The 23,402-nt window shown below is 44.0% G+C and overlaps 1 protein-coding gene across 2 annotated transcripts in view; it reads left to right on the forward strand.

Moving 5' to 3' along the window:
* Positions 1-23,402, forward strand: part of HTR2C (5-hydroxytryptamine receptor 2C) — a 71,660-nt gene that overhangs the window by 42,264 nt on the left and 5,994 nt on the right. Inside the window, exon 3 of one of the 2 annotated variants that reach the window (XM_031554613.1) lies at positions 16,190-16,390. The exons of the other annotated variant lie outside the window; for it this stretch is intronic. Coding sequence (XP_031410473.1) covers positions 16,190-16,390 — 201 coding nt within the window. The remainder of the gene's footprint in view (positions 1-16,189; positions 16,391-23,402) is intronic. 2 annotated transcript variants of the gene reach the window in all.

Genomic DNA, 23,402 nt, shown 5'->3' on the forward strand with positions numbered 1-23,402 from the left:
TACCTGTAATCACCAGGGCCTATCAACTGTATTTCAGCCCCATGAGTGCTGCTGAGAAACTTGCATGGGAAGTGGCCAAAGCTGTGGGACCAGAAGCAGATCTCTGTGCTTGGCTGTCAATCAATGCCAGCTTCATGAGAGCTTGAATTTTGCTTCTCTCCCCTGCAATGCATACAGCCCGGCAGTTTTGTGTCGGGTCCTTATTACTAATTTAAGCTCACCTATAATCCACATTGTGGAGCAGCGGTTTGTGGGGCTCTGAAGACCAATTTCTGCTGTCAGATACAGAGGCAGAATGATCACCAGTAAATTTTTTACTGCTTGCCTCTTTCTTATTATTTCTCCTCTCTGTGCTGCCTGCGTATCGCTCAGCGTTGGCTTCATCCTTCTTCTCTGTGTAGGCAGCAATATTTATTATTATCCTCCCCGTGCTCGTTTCCATTGACAAGAGGATCCTGCCCACATGCCAGCTTTAGGAGAAAACACCAGAGAATAATATTTTCTTCCTATTTGTAAACATGCTCTTTTGCTTCTCCTCACCTCTTGCTGTTAAGCAGCGGGCTGCGTTCTCTGCTGTGGGTTAATGGAGCCTTTGGCCCCCAATCTGCTGCCGTGCATGGACTCAGCACAAGGGAAAACAGCACCAAACCACCCAAAGCTGCTGGTTGTGTTGGGTTGGGTTGAGAGGCCTGATCACACAGAAGGTTACACGGCTGCTTTGAGGCAGGTGTATGCAATCCGTGCTTGCAACACCCAATAACCTCAGGGCATTGCTGTGCTCATCCTGGACCTGATTTCCATAGGCTCTGAGGGATGCTGCACACTCATTTGCCCTGAGGGTTTGTCAGGCTCTTTGAAGGATGGTACCTCCTGCAGAAGGGCCTGAACAAAGCTGGTTGTGTTAATCTGGTAAATGCTGCATGGAAGCATGAATCCGTGAATCTGAGATTAAAGGTGAGCTGTCAAGTAGAAAAGAGAAGAGCTATTCTTCCCCTTTCCCTTCCCTTTGTCCCTCTTTTCCCCTCTAAATGTAGAGAAGTGAAACAGGAATGCTAAAGAACACCATGGATCTTGTTGTCTGAATGTTATTTTGCTGCTTCCTTTATTGTGATCAGTGACAACAGCCTGCAGGTTGGTGACACTGTGTGATTTTCCTTATGCTTATGGGTGGATCTGGGGAATGGCTTCTTGCAGAATGCACCAGATCCTGAACACAGTAAGGTCAGGGGAATATTGGCAGCTTGTTCAGACAGGCTGGAGCTTTTGCCAGAATTATTCTCTGCCTCCTCAGTCCTCTTTACACTCCTCCTGCCTGGTGACAGCTATAACTCTTGGCACAGCTACAGCAGCATCCTTCATGTAGAAGGCTCCCAGAGGTTTCGCTGGTCTCCTCTGAATATAAGGAAATCTCTACCACTACAATGCACACAAAGCATGGATGACTCTCCCATTAAAAGTTTGTGATGTATGTAGGTAAGGAGCAATGAGCTGGCACTTGGGGCAGTAAAATGGCCTAACACACTCGGTGGCCTGGAATGTTTCTCAGACTGCAGGTCCTGATCGTAGAATCGTGGAATAGCTCAGGTTGGAAAAGACCTTCATGATCACCAAGTCCAACCACAACCTAACCATACTACCGTAACAACTCACTGCCAAATCATGTCCCTGAGCACCACATCCAAATGGTTTTAAAACACATTCAGGGATGGTGACTCAACCACCTCCCTGGGGAGCCTATTTGTAAAGGAACAGAATAGGAAGGAATGTTCCCAGTTTCAGTGGACATTCACTTTCTTTTGCATTTGGGAATGAGCGACTTGCAATTGCCTTTGTGTTGGCTTTGTGTGGTTGGTGCCCCCAGAGATGCTCCTCTTTTTTCCATGTTTTCTGTTGGAAGAAGAGAAAACTCATCTCTTCTGGGACTCTGTTTAGCTGAGAGTGAGGATTTTTTGGTTGGCTGGTTGGTTTTGGTTGTAAAAATAAATGCAAAGGTAGAGGAAGCAAATCACCTCAGAGAAAGAAGTCAGATTTTGCACAATCTAAATGGGAAAGCGAAACTGTAGACTCCAAAGAGAGTTTCCTGATGTCACAAGAGCAAGGAGTTGAAAAGACTTTCTGACTCACTGTCCTGTTACTGCCAAGTGTTGGTAAGGCAGAGCTATTGCAGTCGTATCTCCTGTTTTCCAGACTGTTTGCTTTCAGGTCTGCCTGCTGTTGGGCTGCTGAAGTCTGGATCTACGTGTGGGATTGTGTAGCAACAGAAAGCCGTGACAAATCTCTGAGCACTTCAATTCCAAATCAAAATTCATATCTTTGCCATCCTCAACTTTCCTGCAAGTAGGAGCTTTTAAATAGAAAATCCTAATGCTGTAGTATGAAAAAAGCAGAGCCTCTGATGTCCCTCTGTGCTTTGTAAGGAGAAGTAAATGAGCCTTGCAACTTTCCTCCAAAAGGTGTCAACCTGGGCTGTTTCTCTGCAGTTTTACCCAGGGAAATCTGTTACCAGTGTTTCCTCTCTCACAGCTACATCAGAAGAAGGCACAAAGTTAGGCCCATCATCTCTAAACCAATTAAGAGCTATGGTCTAAAACAAAGCCAGAAAGCAATTTGCTAATGAGAGCAGGTTGTTACCAGCTTAGGTAAGCACTTGGTAAATGGAGGTAAGTTTTCTGCATTGCTTCATGTTACCCCAGAACATCCGCTGACAGCAGCCCTACGTAAGAACTAATGGAGTAAATTCCACCTAGGCGACTCAGGGAAGGTGCTTCCTTGGCAGTCCAAATGTAGACAATGGAGTCCAGCTTCAGCCTCTTCCCAAATTCCTGAAAATGAATGGAAAAGGTAAACCTATCCTCAGTGATCTCGAAGGAGCCACTCTTACTTGCACCAGCTGAATTTATGGCCTTATAGTTTTCCATTCTACCCGCAACACATCAGCTGTATCCAACCAGGGAGCTATTAGTCATACTTTAGACTCTATATTTGACAGGCAGGTCTTGTCTGCCCAGTGAAATTTTAGAGTTGCCCATCCAAAAGAAAAACCTGTGTGTTCAAGTGTGGCTCATGAGAATGTTTCTGAATATGCACCTTGAAGTTCTGTTATTTAACACAAGTAAGGATTCCGATCTAATTCTATTTTTAATTTCATCCTTTTGCTACAAAACGTTTGGAAAATGCAAAAGATTTTAAAAACAACAGCACTGTAAAGGCTTGATAAGGTAAATAGAGCCCCAAAACCTAGAGTGAGTATAGTTACATCTTTGTTTTACAGGAGAACTGATGTCAGTTTAAATACAGCAGCAGTTTTAACGCTGTCAGTGCAATCATCTCATGCCCAATTTGCTTCTAAATCAGTGAAGCTAAATGTGCTTTAAAATGCATGAATTTTTTGTTTACTTTTTATGACAGTAGCCTGTTAGCTCCAGTAGTAGCTCGGTAAGTGCGTTGCCTCATTGTAATTAACTTTTACGAGTTGAAAAGAAATATAAACTTACATGTTTTGTAGCAAACCAGAAATTGATAGAAGACAGTGAGGGAAAGCAGAATTGTTATATAGGAGCAGAAAGACCCTGTGACAATAAACAGCTCTGGAGATAAATTTGCTGCTTTGTAAAGGTGCCAGGCAGTTTGCCAGGCTCACCAGTCAAACCAAGACAGCTGACGTGTTTCCCATGGGCAGATGGAGCCTCATCTGGGAGGGAGAGCAGCACTGCTCTTGGGTGAGGCACGGCCACCCTTGGGTGTGTTGAAACACACATCTCAAAATGAAGGGAAATGATTTAATGAGAATTCCAGGCGTTTTGCAAAGGCTGAGTTCATTTTATTATATGGCACCACATCTGTTTATATATCTTAACCTGAGATAACTTCTTGCAAAGACTTTTTGGCTATGAACGCTTGCCCCAACACTGGTGGCCCTTTGCAAACCTCAGCTGCAGCTCAGGCCTCCCTCATTTTCCAAATCTGTTGGCCATCTGGAGAGCAGCTCAGTTAATGTGTTCCCTGCCTCTCTAACCACACTGCAAAGCGTGCGGCTCCAGCAGCAGCTGCTCAGCAAGGAAGGGAGCTGCCTGCGGACTGACATTTGCTTCTATTGATTTCTGCAAACAGAGGGATTTTGAGAGAGAATAAATTCCATGGAATAGCAAGGAGAAATGGATAGTCACTTTTCCTGACTTTTTTCCAAACATTAAGTTAATTTAGAGATGTGGGAAATGCAACGTCCTGCATTTACGTAGAGTGAATATGTGAGCTGGCTTTTAAAACACAGGGATGACCACGTGAGGCTGGCTGGTGCATCTCAGTGGTTTCATCAGGAATACCCCACACCAGTTACTACAACCACTCTTATTTTCTGTTGCCATAAAGGCCCTTGTTTCCCCTCCAGCAACACTTTCGCACACTAAACATTGTGGACGTTTTATCTCATGCTGAGCTCTTGCTCCCTTCTCTCACTCAACCCCAGCAGAGTGATACTGGCTGAGGAGCAAGTGAGCTGTGTGCCTTGCACTTGCCAACAAGCAGTTACAATTTCCAGGAATGGTCCTACTTGCCGACTGTTGTGAAGATTAACATATGGCTCATTTTCCTGTGCTGGCTGCAGCTGCAGATATTGGAGAGCTTTAGGGTAAGGCAGAACCACTCCAGGCTTGGTCAGCTGCATTTCTGTACTCGGTCCTGACTTGATGCATAACTGGTAGAGCTGTTTCATCCTTGTTCTGTGTGGGATTTACACCCTGCATTCACTGGGGAAGACTGTTGTTGCATGTAGATATGTGCTTTCTGCCACCGTTCTGTTGTTTTGGGGTACATCCTAAGACATTTGTTGCTTCCACTGTACTGTGTTACAGGCAGGGGTTTGTGAAAGTTGGTATGGTTTCTTTTCAGCATGTGGCGTCCTTAATGTGCTGAAATGCTCTTTATGTGGTGGATGCAATAGTATGAAAATTTCTTGCCTTATGGCTCCACCTAAGTGATGATGATATGCCAAGGCCCCAGTGAAACGTTGTCAGTGGAAGTGTATGAAATGGACCAACTAGTCCTTTGAGCTTAAAAGCATGGAAAAATCACTGCTATTGTTCAGGAGACTACATATATAGATGGCATAGACCTCTGCTGTGCAAAGGAAAGGAATCGTGAGAAAAGCAAGGCGAAACCTCTGAACAGCACTTAGATCTACTGTAAGATGAATATACCCATCTCATACATTTTTTGAATTATGAACTTTTCCAGGATTGTATGAATTAACTCAGAATTAACTCAAATTTTTCTACTTCCTTTTGCATCTGTCTGCTGAATTGATATCATTAAATTCATCAGAGCAAATGATGATTTTCAAGTCTCTCTCTAATTCATGTGGCATATCCCTTGAAGTTCTGACTCTACAGTTCCCTAACAATCATTAAAATATGCACAAATACCCTTGTAGGGTAGTTCACCTCCCTGAGACATAGCAGTAACAGTAGCATTAAGTTCCCACTTCTTGTTTTATCAGCACATGCTGGGAAAGAGGCTCTGATGTGATTCATCTGCTTGCGCAGTAATTAAATGGAAATTACATTGATGGAAGAAGGGCCACATGCCAAATTCTCTGCCTTGCACTAATTTGCACACAGCCTTATTGACGCAGTACAATCCTTTTCTGAATGGACAACTCACAAGAGAAACAAAATGTAATCCTCTCTCTCTTTTCTGCCAAATTGTCATTAAAGATGCTAATGAGATGAGGGGAATTTGTGCATGAACTTGTCATGGAGCCTAGGCTGTGATTTCCAATATGTGCTATATCAACACTTTGGATTCATGTATTAGTTTCAAACATATAGTCCACTTCTTCCAGTCTCTTCTGTGTTTTCACTTTTTAACAATCCTATCATGGAATTATAGAATGGCTTAGGTTGGAAGGAACCTCAAAGATCATCCAGTTCCATAACCCCAGGCTGGCTGATCCCCACCAGTCCATGGCCTTGGGCACCTCCAGAGATGGGGCACCCACAGCTCTGGGCAGCACTGCAGGGCCTCACCACTTCTCTGTGACAAATTTCCCCAACATCTAACCTTCATCTCCCATCTTTTAGTTAAAACGAGGGGAATGGCTTTAATCACCCTCTAGTCGTGTAAAAGGTGCAATATTTTGTGGGCAAGACAGAATTGTTGGTAGAATTCTGCTGATTATTGTTTCTTGAGTGGTTTGATTTCTGTTCTTGTTGTCATGCTGGCTGCAGACTCTCTCCTTTGACTGTGTTGGAGATATCAGAATAGACCAGTTGTTACCCTGACCAATTCATTTCCACCTTCTGATGATGTATAATCTTTTGTGATGTGTTTATTTTAGGTAAGTTTTAGGTGTTTTGTTTGTTTTTATAGAAGTCTACTTCCACCCACAATCAGACGCAACAGCTGTAGGAAAAGGTCTTGGTGTTGTTGAGATATGGAAATTGTATGACAGGCTTTTACCATACCTATTTGGCACCCACTGGGATGCAGAAAACTGTAAATGCATATCTGACAACTATGAATATTGATGACTGGTTTTAAGAGGCAGCAGAGCTGTGTCCTCGTGTCTGTTCTGAAAGGTGACTACTTCTCTTTCTACTGTTTAAATTTTGAGTTTGTTAGGTAAAATTCTGAACCTTTTGTTTATCCCTTTTGACCAACTTGTCGAAAACGAATGCAAAGAGAGATTGCTTATCAACACAGCAGAAGATGAAAGTTGTGAGTATGCTTTTACTGTTAAAATCTAAATAGCTGCCTGCATCCCAACTGCACAAATGTGGAACAGGGTTATTTGCTGTGCATAACATGGCAAGTTGATGTTGAAAATCACAAACATGAGAAAAACAGCTTCCAAGATGAAGCTTTTTAAATATATCCATTCCACCTTACTTTATCTTCTTTCCATATAGATTCTTTTTCAAGTGTTTCCTAACCCACACTGTGTAAAGTATCTTGGAAGTAACTATTCTCCTAGGGTACCCCTATTACTCTCTTACATCTGCTGAATCTATGGCAACACTTCATTACATTTTGCTAGATTATTATGTTAGCATGTTATTTTATTATCATAGTTATCACTGGCTTTGATTTGTAATCAACTGCAAGTACATTGTAATAACAGTATAACCATGATAATAGAATAATGTTGCACTTGATTGCAAAGCAAAAACAAGTCTATAAAAACAAAAAAACAACAAAAAAAGACACCCAATCATAGAACTTAACTAAATATCATTTCTTTAGTTTCCTTTTCTACCTCATGAGACCACTATAATTTTCTGGCTAATAGCATTGTTTCTAATTCATCAGTACGCCCACACCTCATTTACCCATGTTAAATCAAACTTCAACTTCATGGTAATAGAACTTACAATGGGCTTTACAATTTCTGCAAATCTCAAAAATGAAGGAGTTCAGTTGTACCCAAATGGCGATCTTATGTTAAGTTTCGCCTTGTCTCTGATATTGCCTGTGTGCAATATGTTCTAACATGCTGAGATATTGTTATGTGAAACAGGATCACGTCCCGCAGTACTGCTGTCTTTAATCCTTCTCAGGATTGCAAACGATGTACCTGCGTTGTGTCATAGGGAGGGACGTAAAGTCAGGATTAATTGATCATGGAATCATGGAATCGTTTGAGTTGGAAGGGACCCTTAAAGGCCATCTGGTCCAACTCCCTGCACTGAGCAGGGACACCCCCAGCTCCATCAGTGCTCGGAGCCCATCCAGAGCCCATCCTGACCTTGGGTGTCTGCAGGGATGGGGCACCACCACCTCTCTAGACAACCTGTGCCACTGCCTTCCCACCATTATTGCAAATAACTTTTTCCTTCTATCCAGTCTGAATCTCCCTTTACGTACAAATTATTTACAATAATTCTAATCTTTAGCATCCTATTTTGTGGTGTTGTAAGTTGGGCTGTCAAACCCAATGACTGGGTAGTTGCTTGGACTGAAGGGCTGATTCCAGCTTGTGCTGTGTCAGAAATCCTACAGGAGTGGCAGAAGTTCAATCTGTTGCCAATAGCCCTGCTCCTGGGCTGAGGAGAGAGTCAGTCTGCAGGCTTGTGAATATGAGAAAGGAAAAAACATTGCAACATGCCAACATGAAGTCTGCAAGCTGTCTTCTCTCTGAGATTTAATGTAGAGACGTCTTCAGTGTGGTTCTGTTTGTAGCTCAGTGCAGGCAGGCTCGATTAGATGAGAGCCTTTAAAGTTGGTCCTTTCTTGTGGTTACAGAAGTGGAGCAGATCACACCAGGGCGTCTCCTGTCCTGCAGGTGTCTGGGCTGTCTAGAAAAGCTGCTGTGCTGCTGACAGAGAAATGTGCTTTCCAGCAGGCACCACATTGCTAGTATTGCTTCCAGACACAGTCCTGCTGTGGAGAATGATTTTCCAGGCCTGTAAAAGGAGCCTCCAGTGTTCTTGTGTTCTCACAAAATGGGGAAGCACCAAATTGCTGGTGTCACTGAGCTGTCTGGGTTATACAGTTCCAAATCTGGATGTGTAGTTTCTTTGGGCTACTTCAGCCCGCACTGCCTTCATTCCCTCCTATGGTTACAGAGCTCGAGCATCCTGCATGGGCAGCTGTCAACAAGCTGTGTCCAAGTTAAACTGCTCCTCTGCTCTGCCATGGTGATGGTTCTGGGGCTGGAATAAGTGGGTAGTACAAAAATTATTGGGCTAGCAAATTATTTCAGCATGAAAGCCACCCAAGGTGTTCTATCACTATTCAGATTCCCACAGCAGAAGTTCTAAAGGGGTGAACTCCAAACTGGTACTTCTCCTATAGTGGAAGGTACATCTGTTCTTGTTCAGAAGCAACCAGGGTGTGGCAGTCAAAAAGGCATTCAGTGGTCGGAGGACAGCAGGTGGCACTCATGGATTTGGAGCAGAACTTTTGGCTTTCCTAGAAAACCCTAGAAATTGTATTTTGCAGTTGCTTCTTTGGAGCATTCCCACGCTGCCGTTTCTATCTGTGCAAGAGTAAAGAATCAGATGTGGCAATGGGCTTGGAGGAAGTTAGAAAGGGAATGCATTTTGCAAGCCCTCCTGAGATGTTTTGGAATTGGAAATAGACGTCTGTGAGCATGACCAAAATACAGCTTATCTCTTTTGCTTGAAGTGATTTCTTGCCTTTGTCAGTTTTACTGAGCACACTTTAGCAAAGACTGCTCGTGCTGGCTTTTAACCTCATCAGGCAAGAAGAATGTGACTCACACCGGCAAGCAGCTCAGCCAGATAATTAACCCACTGTCCCTAATAGCTGTCTTGTGGTTGAGGAAGGTGTGCTGCACAGTAAGAAGCGGAGCTGATTCACTGAACAGCTTTGATGTTCCTAAATCCATCAAAGCACTTAAGCGCATGCTGAACACTGCGTTGGAACTGGAGTGCTGTTAGCATGTCACCACACTGAGCAAAGGCCAAAGTGGTGGCTGTGTCCTGTTCCCATTCTGTAAGCAAACAGGAGGCAAAGTCAGTGGCTGCTTTTGAAATTACAGATCTCTCTGGCCTCATGTTATGCTCTGTTCCTTGAGATGTGTTTCTTTTCTTCCTTGTAAGTAACTCAGTACTGAGGATATGGGGAAAAATACTGACCATAATGCAAGGTATGCCAGATTGAGAAAATACCTGAAAACACCTTATCTGAATAAATAAAAACAGCACCAGAGCTCATCCAGGTTCCCAGAGTGGGACAGTCTAAGCTTATTTTGGGGGGAAGCATTTCATTTCAGAAAGAGTGGTGAGGCACTGGCACGAGTGGAATCGCCATCCATGGAGGTGTTCAAGAACAGCAGAGATGTGCCACCGATGAACCTGGTTAGTGGGCATGGTGGGGAAGATTGGGGTTGGACTTGGTGATCTTAGTGGTCTTTTACAACCTTAATGATTCTATGACTTGGATGTGGGCTGTAGCACAGACAGAAGTAAATCCTTTGTGTAGTGTGGCACCACAGCAAAATATCATCTTCTAGGTGATGTTCAAGCGGCGGTCACAAATGTTGTGTCACTCTCCTTCTCTTTCTTGGTCATTTCTTTTACCTTCCATCCTCTTAGTGATTGTATTACCCGAGAGCCCATCCTCTGCTGAGCATTTGTTGGGACACTTGGGGGCTCACTGTGCCCGAAAATACAGCCTGCTCAGAGTATCTGTGACTGCATCTGGAGTTTCTTTGTGTGGACACTGTGTTCTTGTGTTTGGCTATGTTCAAATACATGTTTGTTAAGGGATTTAAATAGCTTTCTCCAGAAAAGCACAAACTAAAAGCTTAAGCTCTGATGCAACCCAACATCCAGTAGTTCAGTGCTCAGAGAAACATTCGATTCCGCTCTGTTGGTGATGAAATCAGGAGTATTGGCATTGCTGCCCTTGAGATCAGCTATTCCTGCAGCCAGGAATCAGAGTTGCATGAGTGTGGTCTGTTCTGTGGACGTGGTGGTAATCTCTGAGAACCGTATGGGTTTGAGCGGGACGTTCTGTACTTCTCAGGAACGTGGAGGTTTTCGACACAGCTGGTCATGCAACTCTCAAGATGATACAAACATCTCTCGATCATTTCTCTACATAAATTTGAAGGAAATAAATTAGCAAAAAGGAGATATATAGCTTTACACTTGCTGATATGCTATTTTGGGCTAAGAAATACTTCACTTCCTGATAAGAGAGAGAAGACTAAAATCATTTAAATTCTTTAGTCCCTTGGGAATAATGCAATGCAGTAATGTTAAAGCCCTATGTAACTGCTTTCTATCTTTGTAAACCATATGGCTTCCATGAAGCTTTGTAGTGAATACTGGAAAGTCTGCTTGCATAAAATGCTTCAGTAGCAACAGGTTAGTGGTGACAATGGGATAAAGCAACCATTAGCATAGAATCATTAAGGTTGGAAGAGACCACTAGGGTCATCAAACCCAACCATCAACCCATCTCCACCATATACCACGTTACTAAGTGCCACAACTTGGCCATGGGGCAAAGGTTGTTTTTTTCCACAGCCCACAATAGTGTATTTCCCTGCAGTGGGTAAGAGAATCTTGAAAAGATGCAGAATCTACCAGAAAGCGTCATCTTTTGGCCATGCCTTCTGGGCTGCTCCTCTCAGATACACCAAGGTAGCCTCAGTGAACACGTTATAGACAGCCCATGTTTTGTTGCCATTTTAACAACTGGGAGTGATGCACGGTGCTGGGATTGAGTTTAGTTCAAACATAATGACTTCCTTCCATTTTTAATTCACTTAGTTCGAGGCTACCAGTAGTTAAAATGAGGCAGTACGTGCTAGAACCCCAGTGTAAGAAATAATTCTGTGATTTTTAAGATTTGGTGAAGCCAACAGAAACGTTGAGAGAGGCTGTATCTGAACTGGCAAGCATCTTTAGTTCTTATTCTGCACCTTTTGGCTTTGTGTTTTTCTCTATGTATGCTTTATATACGTTTATGTATATGTAATGCATATAGATCTATACGTGCATGATATGTATATGCTTATTTATATAAAGTGTAATCGGGAGCCTTATTCTTTTTTTCTGTGATTTTGAAGGATATTTTCTCCTTTTTATCTGTCACAACAGTGACAGAGCACTGGCTTAACACAATAAATTTCTTCTGGAGCCTTTTCCAAATTCCTGTTTATGGCTGGAAAAGAAATGACTGCTGCAGCTCGCTGTGTTTGCCGTGAACAATTTTGGAAGTGACAGTGATGAATATTACATAACTCTTTGCTTTATCGTGGTATAAGCAGGTGTTTTGTCACCCAGCATCATACCAGCTCTGCCCTGAGCATTGCATTGCATATTCCCTGGAGGTATCCTGGGGCAGATTGTGCTATAAAGCAGTCAATATGTACAAACAGTAGCAACTTTTCTAAATGTAAATAGAGTGGGCAAGACCATTTGTAACGCGGGGTGTGTTTGTGTGTATGTGTTCGCCAAATGGCATCTACTCCAGCTGAGCACAAAAAGCTGTGGAAAGCTCATGAGATCGTATTGGAGCCTTTGGGGAGGAGGAGGAGGGGGTTCTTGTATCAGCTTCAGTCTATTTTGCAATCCCACAACCGTTTCATCCACAGGTTCAAATGCTTTTTTCCGGTTCAGCTATTCTCCTACAGCCTGGATTAATTGTTTTACCACTGCACGTATTTAATGTTGCTCTCATGCGCTGTGTTTTGGATTGTTCAGTCCCCTCCTGCTGCACTGCCTCTAATTTTGACTCTCGTGCACAATGACCACGACAACGATGTTATACAACGCTTTTAACCCATATATATATAAAACCTCTGACAAAAGCAATTAAATTTAATTGCTGCCATCTTTCTTGATGGAAAACGAAAAAAAAAAAAAAAATTAAGGGCACTCTCATCTGACAGCAAATTATCTGCAAACAGAGATGGTCTACAACTTTGCCAAAATGCTTTTGATTTTCTGTACTTTGCTGCCAATGTTTAGTGCCACCTCAGCTGTTCGTTGACACATGAGAACTGCGTCTTGCTTTTTCAGCTCATTGAAGTGTGGGTGGTAAATAAAAAAACCCACACCATGGGTTTTTACCATGACTCCTGCTTCAGTATGAGTCTTTTGACCCATGTTTCCCATGAGATGAGGAACCTTGGCCACATGGGTTCCAAGAGATGCTCTTCAGCACTGGAAGCTGAAGATTGGATACGTAGGATAGGATTATAGGATTCCACACATTGGTTTTTTATCCTAATCAGAGCCAGAACCTCTGATCTAGAAACAATATCGCTGCAATAGACTTCTATATACTTTTCTCTACGAATTTGTCTAGTGGAAACTTCTAGCATCCATCAAATGTCTGGAGGCAAAAAAATCTGCAGTTGGTTCATGCAGTAGGCGAAGAAATATCTCCCTTTGTTCTGGCCTGCTAATTTCCTAATTTCCTTCCATCAGCTTTACCAGCCAATGCATTTAATGTTAGACTGATTTCAATGGCAAAGATTAATTCAAAGCACAAAACTCAGAGTTTCTTCCACAGAATTCGGGTGTTGCTATCCAGGTGCTTAGCACCGTTTCATTCTTTCCAGAGGCAAATTTAGACTGAGATGCATGCTTTCAATTGGAGATGCATTTACTAAAGCTTAGAAGAGCTGTGGTCCAAGAATTCATTGCATTCAGTCCTCTGCAATTCTAATTATATGGTAATTTCTACCATTTGTGCATGAAATTCTGTGAAATGAGAGAAAATAGAACTAATTAGAGAAATGTTACCTTCTCTAGATAGAGCCTTTTTGAGGATAAGATTGGTTTAAATGTATAACATTGCTTTTTTCAGTCTTTGTTTGCATCTTGACTCAGTCACGGGATACGTTCCCTATGTTTTGTACATTTATTTCAACAGAAATAGCATCAACTTTTTTTTCCCTTGGCTCAGATCGCTGGCTTCATGCGCTGTGTAGGTGTATTTCAAACACACACACCATGCTTGCATGGAAGTAACTGTGTTCTGAGATAGGATATTATGTTCTGCCCTTCACATCAAGGTGTAATCATGCATGACAAGCTGCCATTCCACACATTTCCAGTGGCATTTTATTATCGCAGATCATTTTAAGAAACTTCCTGGGAAGGTAAAACATCTCCTCACTTAACTGCCTTTTCAGCCAGCAGCGCAACAGAGTGCCTTGGGATGCTGCAGACTGAAAGGGTCAGCCATTAGGAAGGCTCTCAGATCACCTCTGTCTTTACACACATCCTGACAGCTTATCTGGGTGCTAACTCTGGGCACCATTGCTCTCATCTGTTTGCAGATATGTGTGAGAAAGGACTTCGCTCCGGGGCAGGTAGTGGTTCACGCTGTGCCAGAGCTGACAGTAGAGCACCTCAGCTCTCCCCATGAGTATGAACACTTATGGCTGCTTTTGCTCCTCTAAATTCTTTGGGTATAGTGCCACTGCCCACTGTCTGCAGCAACAGCAGAAGTAGTTCCAGTGGGAATCAGCTCTGGGAAGTGTTCAGCTAGCTGAAAGGAAGGAGCAAAGGCTATTCATCATCCAGCAACGATGGGAAAGTGGTTGCTGTAGAAACCTTTTCCAGATCTGGTTAAATGTCAAGAGTCAGTAGGTGCCTGTGCCGTGGCTGTGCTCCCACACACAGGGCAGCCTGCAGCCTTCTGGGGACACCCGAGGTGTTCTGGCTGCCTGCCTGGAGGGGAGACCCAGCCATCCCATTGGCATCCCTCTGGGCAGAGAGTGCTGCACAGCCACGGTTGCCCCAAGTGTGTTCCCCAGTACTGCTCCATCCATCACAGCACATTCCCCAGTGCTTTTCTTCAACTCAGATGCAAAAGCAGCAAGGGGACTGAATGGATTCTAGATTGGGCTGGCAGCAAAAGCCCAGGGCTGTATGAGAGCACCTGTACCACCTGCAGGGGATGAGGCTTGCTCTCCCCTGGAGCATTCACTGAAGTGCTGCAGCAGTGTGAGCCTCCTGCTGCTGACAGGGGGCAGAACTGGAATTCAAAGGACATCATTGACATAACAGCAAATCGGACGTGTGCTTACCTAAAGTTCTGAAAATTGCAGGTTAATGGCAATGATGTCCTAAGGTCATTGCAACAGAGAACAGGAGGCTTGGAATGCGATCATTGCTTCATGAAGTCATAATTTAACCAAGCTCAATGGATCTTTAGAGCAGAGGTGCTTTTTGAAGTGGAGAGGCTCCAGCTGCACAGCACTTAGTTTCGTTTGGTAAGGATCTCTTAAATGCTTGCTGCTTTCATATCCATCCAGTGTCAGTTTCCTACCCATCCAACGTCAGTCCCTCTAGCAGGCGTGGTGCAGATTTGCTGGAAGAACAGGCGTATCTCCCCAGGCCTGAGCTCTTCTGCTGTGAGTTCTGTGAGTTACTCAGCAGTTCTGTGGATTTCCCAGTGCTAAATGAGCTCTTGTGTTTGAGCTGTTCTGCTTTGCTCCTTGAGAAGTGTTCATGGGCTCCATCAGGACAACTCTTAATCATTTCCTCTGCTTCCATTCATCTTATGTTTTTGTATGTGAGGTAATATGGGTCTTTCTTTGTCTGAGTCATTTGTTTCAAAATATGCTTTCTGAGCCTGATATTTCTCTCTTTCCATTTGGGATTGATAACATGGAGTGGCAACTTTCTTACTGTAACAGTGGTTCCATAGAATGACGTCGCTGGTCCTTGGGGTAGACTTCAAGATTGCTTTAGATATCTGTGTTCTGAATGAAGATACAAGAATATCTCATTATGCAACTAGTATGAAATCTCTCATGTTTCCAGCTGCTGTAGATACTGTTGATTTATTTTGCTATGTGTGCTAGAAGCCCAATGCTTGGCAAGGACGCACCACTGATCTCACGCAATCCATTCTGGGCATTAGCACACGGGAGTATCATCCAAAAATCAATTTTCTCTGAGCTTTAATTGAAATACCGGTGCCTCCTGAGGATCTCTCTGGGTCACTTTTATTTTCAGGCCGTGCTTCAGCCCTAAGTAAACTAATTCACAAACGCAGTTTCCCAAATCAGCTGTGTGCCAGCTGCTGTCGGACGTGGCTGTCAGTCCTCTCTGCTGGTCTGCTTGTTCCTCCAAACAGTACCGCTCAGTTCTACCCCCAAAGCAATTTTTGAACTTCAGCCACTCAATCCCAGCTGCTACGTGAGGCGGCAAGTATTGCTCTGTTTTTAAGGGAAACCAGCTGGGGAGAATGTTTAAGAGAAGTAGAGAACGTTGGCTGGTGGTTGGACTGTCTGTAGGAGAGCTGTTGGCTACCTGTCTCCTGGGAAGACAGAAACTAAGGAGTAGAATCGATCTGATTAAAGCTCATCTTACCCAGCACTATGTAATCCATTGAAAAACTGTGATTAACCAATGATAATTAAATGGAATATCGGTAGAACGTTTGGAGAAAAGTGCAAAAGAGGATGGTAGTGGGAACGGTCACCTTGAGGCATTGCCCAATTAATGTCTCTTCGTGTTTAACTACTGCCAGAATGAGTCTTGGAAAACAGCTGTGTGGAACTGGCAGTGGGTTTGTGGAGCACCCAGAGTTGGGGGGATACCCCCAGAGGGGTTTCCTTGTCTGCCTCGTGCACATGCCCCTTTCTGGTACTGTAGAGTGAAAATATCCAAAAGCTCTCGGAAATGATGGCCTAGCTTCCCAAATTATTTCCTTTTCTTTTTTTCCTTTCATTTCTTTTCTCTCTATGTTTCAGATTATGCTTGGCCTTTGCCTAAACAGTTGTGCCCTATATGGATTTCCCTAGATGTGCTCTTTTCAACTGCATCTATAATGCATCTCTGTGCCATCTCTCTTGATCGGTATGTAGCAATACGCAATCCCATTGAGCACAGCCGCTTCAATTCCCGCACCAAGGCTATTATGAAAATTGCTGCAGTTTGGACCATATCCATAGGTAAGCAATGCGGCTCACGATCTTAACTGTGTCTTAATGAATAACAGTCTTCCTCCGATTTTCATTTAGGATTTTTAAGGGGGTACTCAAATTAATTTACCTGGCCTGCATGACTGAATATAACAGATGATGACTGGGAAATAGAAATCTTTTATTGTGGTTGGTGGGTGCCAAAAGTAAGTGGTCGTTTGCCAGAATCCCACCACATCCCGTGCAGAAGCATTGCTGCTGTGTGCATATCAATATGCCAGTAACAAGGGTAGCGCAGACGAATGGAACTGTAACACTGCAGTGTAAACAAAGCAGAAAATAGCATTAGCAAAGAATCTGAACATAAAACCCGGCCAACACAAATGAGGTCTACGCTGCTGTTGCCGCAGTTAAACTTCTTGCAGTTTAAGTAAGGCAGTGTGGATCTGATGGCAGCTAACTGCCAGGTATTTATGGCCTCCGGTGCAGGCTTTATAGCATGTATTACTTTCCACTACATCCAGATTGTTGCTGGGGCTGAGCTGGAGAGTTGGAAGTCGTAGTGAATGAGGAGCAGGCATAAAAGATGACAATTTCGTGTTACCTTGATTAAAAAAAAAAAAAAAGAAGTGGTAAATAAAGCAGCAGTAAAATAGATAAGAAAAGGAAAAATGATAGCAAGATGATGGCAGTATTTTTTATTATGTGAAGAAAAACATTTGGGGTAGAATTATTTCCACGCGGTCTATAAAAGAGACATTTGGGGCAAGGTGGGAAAGGCTGGATGACCTCTTCCTTCTGTTGCATTGCCTTTTTTTTTTTTTGCTTGAGGAAAAAGCAGTCTGACAAGTATTTAATGTTTACCTTTTCTTTTGTAAAGCAGTTGTCACTTCCTGAATGGTATTTTGAGGAAAATAATGCTTCAGGTGCTTGAACTTCTCCTGGTTTTTGCTTTCCAGTTGTAGTGTGATCCTTGATGTCTGGGTGCTGCAGGGCCTGCTTCTGAAGAAGCTTGTCAAGGAAAGTGCTGATGGAAACAAGCAAAAAAAAGAGAGGAAATACACCTTCTCTCTTCATGAGTATAGCAGGAACATGTTAGAAACACACTTTCATGTGGTACAGGCCTGCTGTATGTGTAACGTAACCCGCAGCGAAATTGCATTGGATTTAATAAATTCATTCTGAGATAGGAAAGAAAGGTGCTGAATTCAGTGCATGAGCGTTTGCATGCAGACAGCCTCCCCTGCAGGACTCTCAGGCAGAGCCAGCTCCGAGCCCATGAAGCATTTTGCACTGGGGCTCCAAGAGAGCAGCCGGCAGCCAGCAGGGCCCTGTTCATCTGTCAGCAGCATCAAGCAGCAAAAGCCCAGGGATGGAATCATTCTGCTCCCACTGCTGGAGCAAACTTGCACATTTTTGTCTGCGTGCTGCAGATGTATCCTTGGATAAGCTTGCTGCTGAACGTGGGAGCCTGCACAAACACTTTGAGGGCTGAGCTGTGATTTGGATGGTGGGTCCGAATGAAGTCAGATGAAGAATACTTCATGTGTAGTTCACCGAGTAAGCAGACTGGCACACAGCTCTGGGGCCTGAGCAAATAGATGGAAAGCAGTTGTAGGGCTGCTTCTTCCTGGAGTTACTGAAGGTGGAGGTGGCTCAGGATGATGGAAATCAGGAGCACTGCAGGCTCTACTGTTTTCTGAGGGCAAAAGTATTGAACTGGGACAGGTAAGGTGACTTTGTTCTGTTGTGGATTTGGATTGCTTCACACCTGCCCAGATGTCTGGTGTGATGTTGAGCACTCTGCATTCACAATAGGATGTGAAGAGAGCTTGGAAGGGAGCTGGAAGGGCACTTTTCTTTTGCAGATGCATGGCTTCTGAGCCATCAGTGGGACACTGGGTGCTGATTTAATCCCCAGCATCCAAAGGCTTTTAGGGAGAAGCAGTGAGCGATCTCTCAGCAGATGTCTGCATTGTCTGGATTCTGGTGATGTTTTGCTCATCCCTTTTGCTGTAGATACAGCTGACCCATGGAAGTCTTCCCTTGCATGCCTTTTTTTGAAGGTGGAGGCAGAATCAATAATTCTGTTCAGGGTGTGGAGCAGCAGGGCACTGAAATGCTGTTGGTTTTCTGCCCTCCCAAATTCATGTGATAGCATTTATCCTTCTACTCAGAGTTTCTCAATGAGGTTGCATTATCAGGGAAAGAAAAACACTCTTGGTACGTCTCTAGCTTATTTAGCATAAGTATTTTTACTTCATAAACCAAAGCAGAATTGTGACAGACAAAGGAATCAACTGAACATGAAATGAAAGAGAAGAACCTGCCTAAGGTTTGTTACCCTCCAGTTCCACCCCACATGTCACTTGTTAAGACCTGATGAAAACTCAAACCATTCTCAGGAGGATGAAATGGGTTGAGCAAATTCACCCCCCTTCAGTATCAGTATCACGAAATAATCTGTGCATCACTGCATGAAATCAAGTAACAAATCCTAAGTAGAACAAAGTTCAGGCCAGTCAGTTTGTATTTCCCAAATCCTGCTTCAGTTGGACCGAAGAGGCTTTTAAATATATCCCAAGTAAAGAATCCTGAAGTCTGTTCCCCAATAGAATTTAAAATCAGAAGGAAAAAGCATGACATCTCTCATGAATAGAGGAGTTCTGCATTCCATTTTCCTGAAATGTTAATGCTGGCAGCAAAATATATGATAGAGATTCTTTGATCACTGAGCTATGAATTTGGCAGGTTGCACAAGCCGAAACTCATGGCTGGGTTTTGAAGCAGAGGAACACGAGAGGTCCTCCTGTCTGTTGGCAATTGCTTTGCAAATGGATCTGTTCCAATGTCCTCTTTGTTCTGCATCTAAAGTGCGTCACAGTCAGCTGCCCTGTGTCTGAGCAAACAGAGCCAAAGCGACGTTCTGTGTCTGGGTGGAGAAAAGTGGGTGCTGTGAAGTGCTGGGCTGAGTGCCTTGTGAACAGAGCTTTTGTGACAGTGCTCTGCAGAAGCTGCAAATAGAAATGCAGGCAACGAAAATGGCCACACAATTGAAAGTGAAAATAAATTATGGCGATGAGCTTGCTGGCAGAGTTGGGATGTTTCCTGGCTTCAGGCTTTGCACTGTTGCAGGTGGAAAGGTTTACACTAAAAATAAGAGTGTACCTGACTCTCTTATCCTGCCCTGAGACAGGTGACCTTGGGCCATTTTTCCTGTTAGATTAAAGAGAGAGAGGAGATCGCCATGCAGCATTCAGAAGGAGCAATGAGGCAGTCAGACTCTACATGTACATCTCATGATAGAGGAAATAGCATTAAAGTACCATCAAAGATGCAGGCTGTGCAGCCTCCTTCATGCATGTCATCCTAACAGTGTCCTTACAGGGCTTTCAGCTCTCAGCTGGGCCTCTCCCTGTCTCACTGATGGAACATTTTTAGAGTGGCATTGCTGGTATTAAAAGGAGTTGTATTTTTCTTACAGGCTAAGGACAGATATTGCATGGAAATGATGGATGAGGCTGCCATGGGCAATTCATTCAGCTGTTCTTGAGGATGAGATTGCACACCCATGTGTTTGTTTGCAGGCCCCAGTTAGCAAACAAAGCTTTGGTCACGTTTCATGGAAAAGTTGGCCAAAACACCACTAATGGGGGAGGCAACCATTGGAGGGTCTAATGCACTCCTAGGATTTTGCTGAGACCTTTCTTACCAAGCAGGATTGTTCTATTTGTGGCCTATTCCTTGGTCATCACCCTTGCTTTATGGCTTAGAATACAGCACTAAGGATTCTTCTGCCTTCGTTTCCCATCTGTTTAAATTGCCTCCAAGGTTGTTTTCTCTGAAGCTATTCTTCTGCTTGAGCTGCTGTAGCTTGATTCCCAAGGGAGCATCAATTTCTCTGGCACATCGGCAGGAGTTATCAGGGTGATGAAGACCATCGCAGTTGAAAAGCTGAGTTTGTAGCAAGGGAGCTGCCATGGCATTTCTGTCATGGGTGCTGAAATTAGTTTGTTTTTGACATCAAACACCAGTGAAATATTTTACCACGGAGAGCAGCAGGTGGTGACAGTCTGTGTTTTGTGCAGAAGATGGATTGACCATCCCAGCAGATCCACTCCTGGAGGAAAGGGAAGTACTGCTGTGTCCTACTTGAGGTTGCTGCTCCTGGGCATGAGGTCAGGCATTGCTATGTGATTTTAGCAAAGTAAGAGAACTAATTTAGCAAAATAGAGGGGCAGGTGGGAAAATCATTTATTTCTTCTGTCTTCTACTGGCATTTACTAGTTTTCCTTCTGGGCTTGGGTTGTTCAGCGCTCTTACAAGTTTAAGTAAAGGTCAGCAGCTTGCTCAGGCACAGGCAGTAATTGTGTTCCTCTGTTTGCAGTTGTGCTCTTTGCAGGCAGAGAGATCCTTCAAAGTTCTGCCCTCTTTTTTCTTTGCCTTTAAACCAACACAGGGCTGGCACCGTTGTTCTGTTAGAACACTTCGATAAAACCAGGCCTAATCCATCCCTGAAGGTGTGTTGTTACTGCATTAGCACATGAAATGCACTGCAATTAGTCTGCTGACATATGGGGAATATGGAATTTGTATGTTTTTGAATGCTTCAAAAGATGACATCCTTCAATTTGCCGCTGAAGAGCTCGCTTCCTGAAAACCAGTGCCTTTTCTTTCTTAATGCAAGTCAAGAGGCTGCTGTCTGCTGGGGTTTGTGCTGCTCACTGTCTGTTATTATTAGAGAAGCACGCAGGCATTTTGCAAGACACTTCTGTTAAGAAGCCAAACAGAATTATTTTAGTGTTCTTTTTTTCTGAGAGTCAGTTCTTTAATACTAATGCACAGTTACAGCAGCTGCTAACATTCAGGTCAACCTACTAATAAGCATGAGGGCAAAGAAATGGACTTAAACAGGCAGCATTTAGCATGGACAGCAGTGTTCTTGCCTTTGCAGCACAGGCAGCTTTTGTGACAGCTGTAGGCTGTATGCCTGGCACACACCTCTTTCTCCCTGCTTCACGTGCAGTCCAGACCTGGGGCCCCCAGTACAAGAAAGATGCAGAGCTCTAGGAATGAGTCCAGAGGAGGATCGCTAAGATGATTAGAGGGCTGGAGCACCTCTCCTATGAAAGAGGGAACTGGACTTGTTTAGCTTGGAGAAGAGAAGGCTCCAGGGAGACCTCAGTGTGGCCTTCCAGTACTTGAAGGGAGCGTATAAACAGGAGGGGGAATGGCTGTTTGCGAGGGTGGATGGTGATAGAACATGGGAGAATGGTTTTAAACTGAGACAGGGGAGGTTTAGGTTGGATATTAGGAGGAAGTTTTTCACCCAAAGGGTGGAGATGCACTGGAACAGGTTGCCCAAGGAGGCTGTGGATGCCCCATCCCTGCAGGCATTCAAAGCCAGGCTGGATGTGGCTCTGGGCAGCCTGGGCTGCTGGTTGGTGACCTGCACATAGCAGGGGGTTGGAACTGGATGAGCATTGTGGTCCTTTTCAACCTGGGCGATTCTATGATATTCTATGATATCTTTTCATTGTGTGCAAACGCCAAGAGGGTGATGGTGAGGGCCAAAGCCCACCTGCGTTAGCAGAGCCCTCACCATCATTCACAGCAGTCTTTGGATCCAGTTCTGACACCAGAAGGGCTCCCAACACCCCCAGGTACGAGCAGAAAAACATGACTCCACTTGTGTTCAACGCTGAGAGTCCCACATGTGGAAAGGCAAAGTAAACGGCGTGCAGGCTCATGTTTCCTTTACTGAGATTGTTGTCTCTGAAGGAAATCAAATCTCTTCTCGTACAAGAATGTTGTGAAACAGAATGAGAATTATTTCCTTTCTTAGCGGAAAAAAGCCATGAAAAACTCCACCTTTCCAGTAATCTCCATCAGTCTCATAGACTTTCATGAAAGAAAACAAGATATTAAACACAAACGCAGCATTGTTTTTCATTTACTCCTACATTTTGTGACTGTCGGTTGTACATTCGGAATTTTTACCTGGCTTTTTCTGGAACAAGCTGGGAAATGTTTTTACAAAGCCATATTTGTCATCATTTGGGTTTCGTTTTATTAATTGTGAATCTGTGAGGAGCATCTGTTACTCTGTGTCTGCAGCATTGTCCTGGCCCTGTTTGATGAGCTGCTCTGCTGGCTTGAGAACAGCTCTGATGATGACAAGAAGCAGCAATGGTAGAACAGCTGTAAGGATGGTGAGGAGTGTGCCAGCTTGGTGCAAGGATGAGGTCTGGGGAACGTTGTGCAGCAGGGCTCAGAGCTGAGCAGTGGTCGGCTCAGCCCCTGTGCTGGTGGAGTGAGGTTGGCTGCCCTCTGAGCAGATGATCTCTGTTCTTAAACTGTGAACGGCGGCAATCACAGCATTAGTACTGTGGGTCATTCGGGTCAAGAGGAGTATAATGCCTTCTCCGTGCTCTTTCCAACAGCTGAATTGAAATAAGGCAAGGACTCCTGCTTACCCTCGTTCAGATACCACAGGGATGCTTACTGGTATACGCAGCACACAGTGATCAGGGTAGCTATTAAAACCAAGGTCAGGCTGTGAGCTGTGGCAGCAAGGAGAGATTTGTGCATTTGGGATTGTGGCAGCTGTGATGTTGTAGGAACCCTCCCACAGAAGGAAGCCTCTCTGGGGTATCTGAGACCTTCACAGCCCTTCGCTTCTCTCTGCTGGGGGTGTAGAGTTGCTCCCATTGCCCAACAGACTCGGTTCCCCCTGGGGATAGATTGTGGGGTGGATCAGTGATAAGGCTCGTATTGAAGAGTTCAGTTTATGAAGCTATGATTAAAACATGTACCTGCTGTAACGAAATGAGCTGCAAAGGAGAAGTGTGAGGCATTTGAGATGAGATGAATGCTGCCTGTTCGTTAGTGCTGTAGAATAGCTGGCAGCTGAATGAATACAAGTTAGCAAGCTCCTTGGAGGGCATCTTTCCTCCTCCTGCTATTTAATAATGGGATTTTCCTGGATAGGAGGAAGAAGCAAGCAAAGACCTGATGATCACTCTTTTCTGTGCTTTCTCTA

The sequence above is a fragment of the Meleagris gallopavo genome, chromosome 9, assembly GCF_000146605.3.
Source record: "Meleagris gallopavo isolate NT-WF06-2002-E0010 breed Aviagen turkey brand Nicholas breeding stock chromosome 9, Turkey_5.1, whole genome shotgun sequence".
In the NCBI taxonomy this organism is placed as follows: Eukaryota; Metazoa; Chordata; class Aves; order Galliformes; family Phasianidae; genus Meleagris; species Meleagris gallopavo.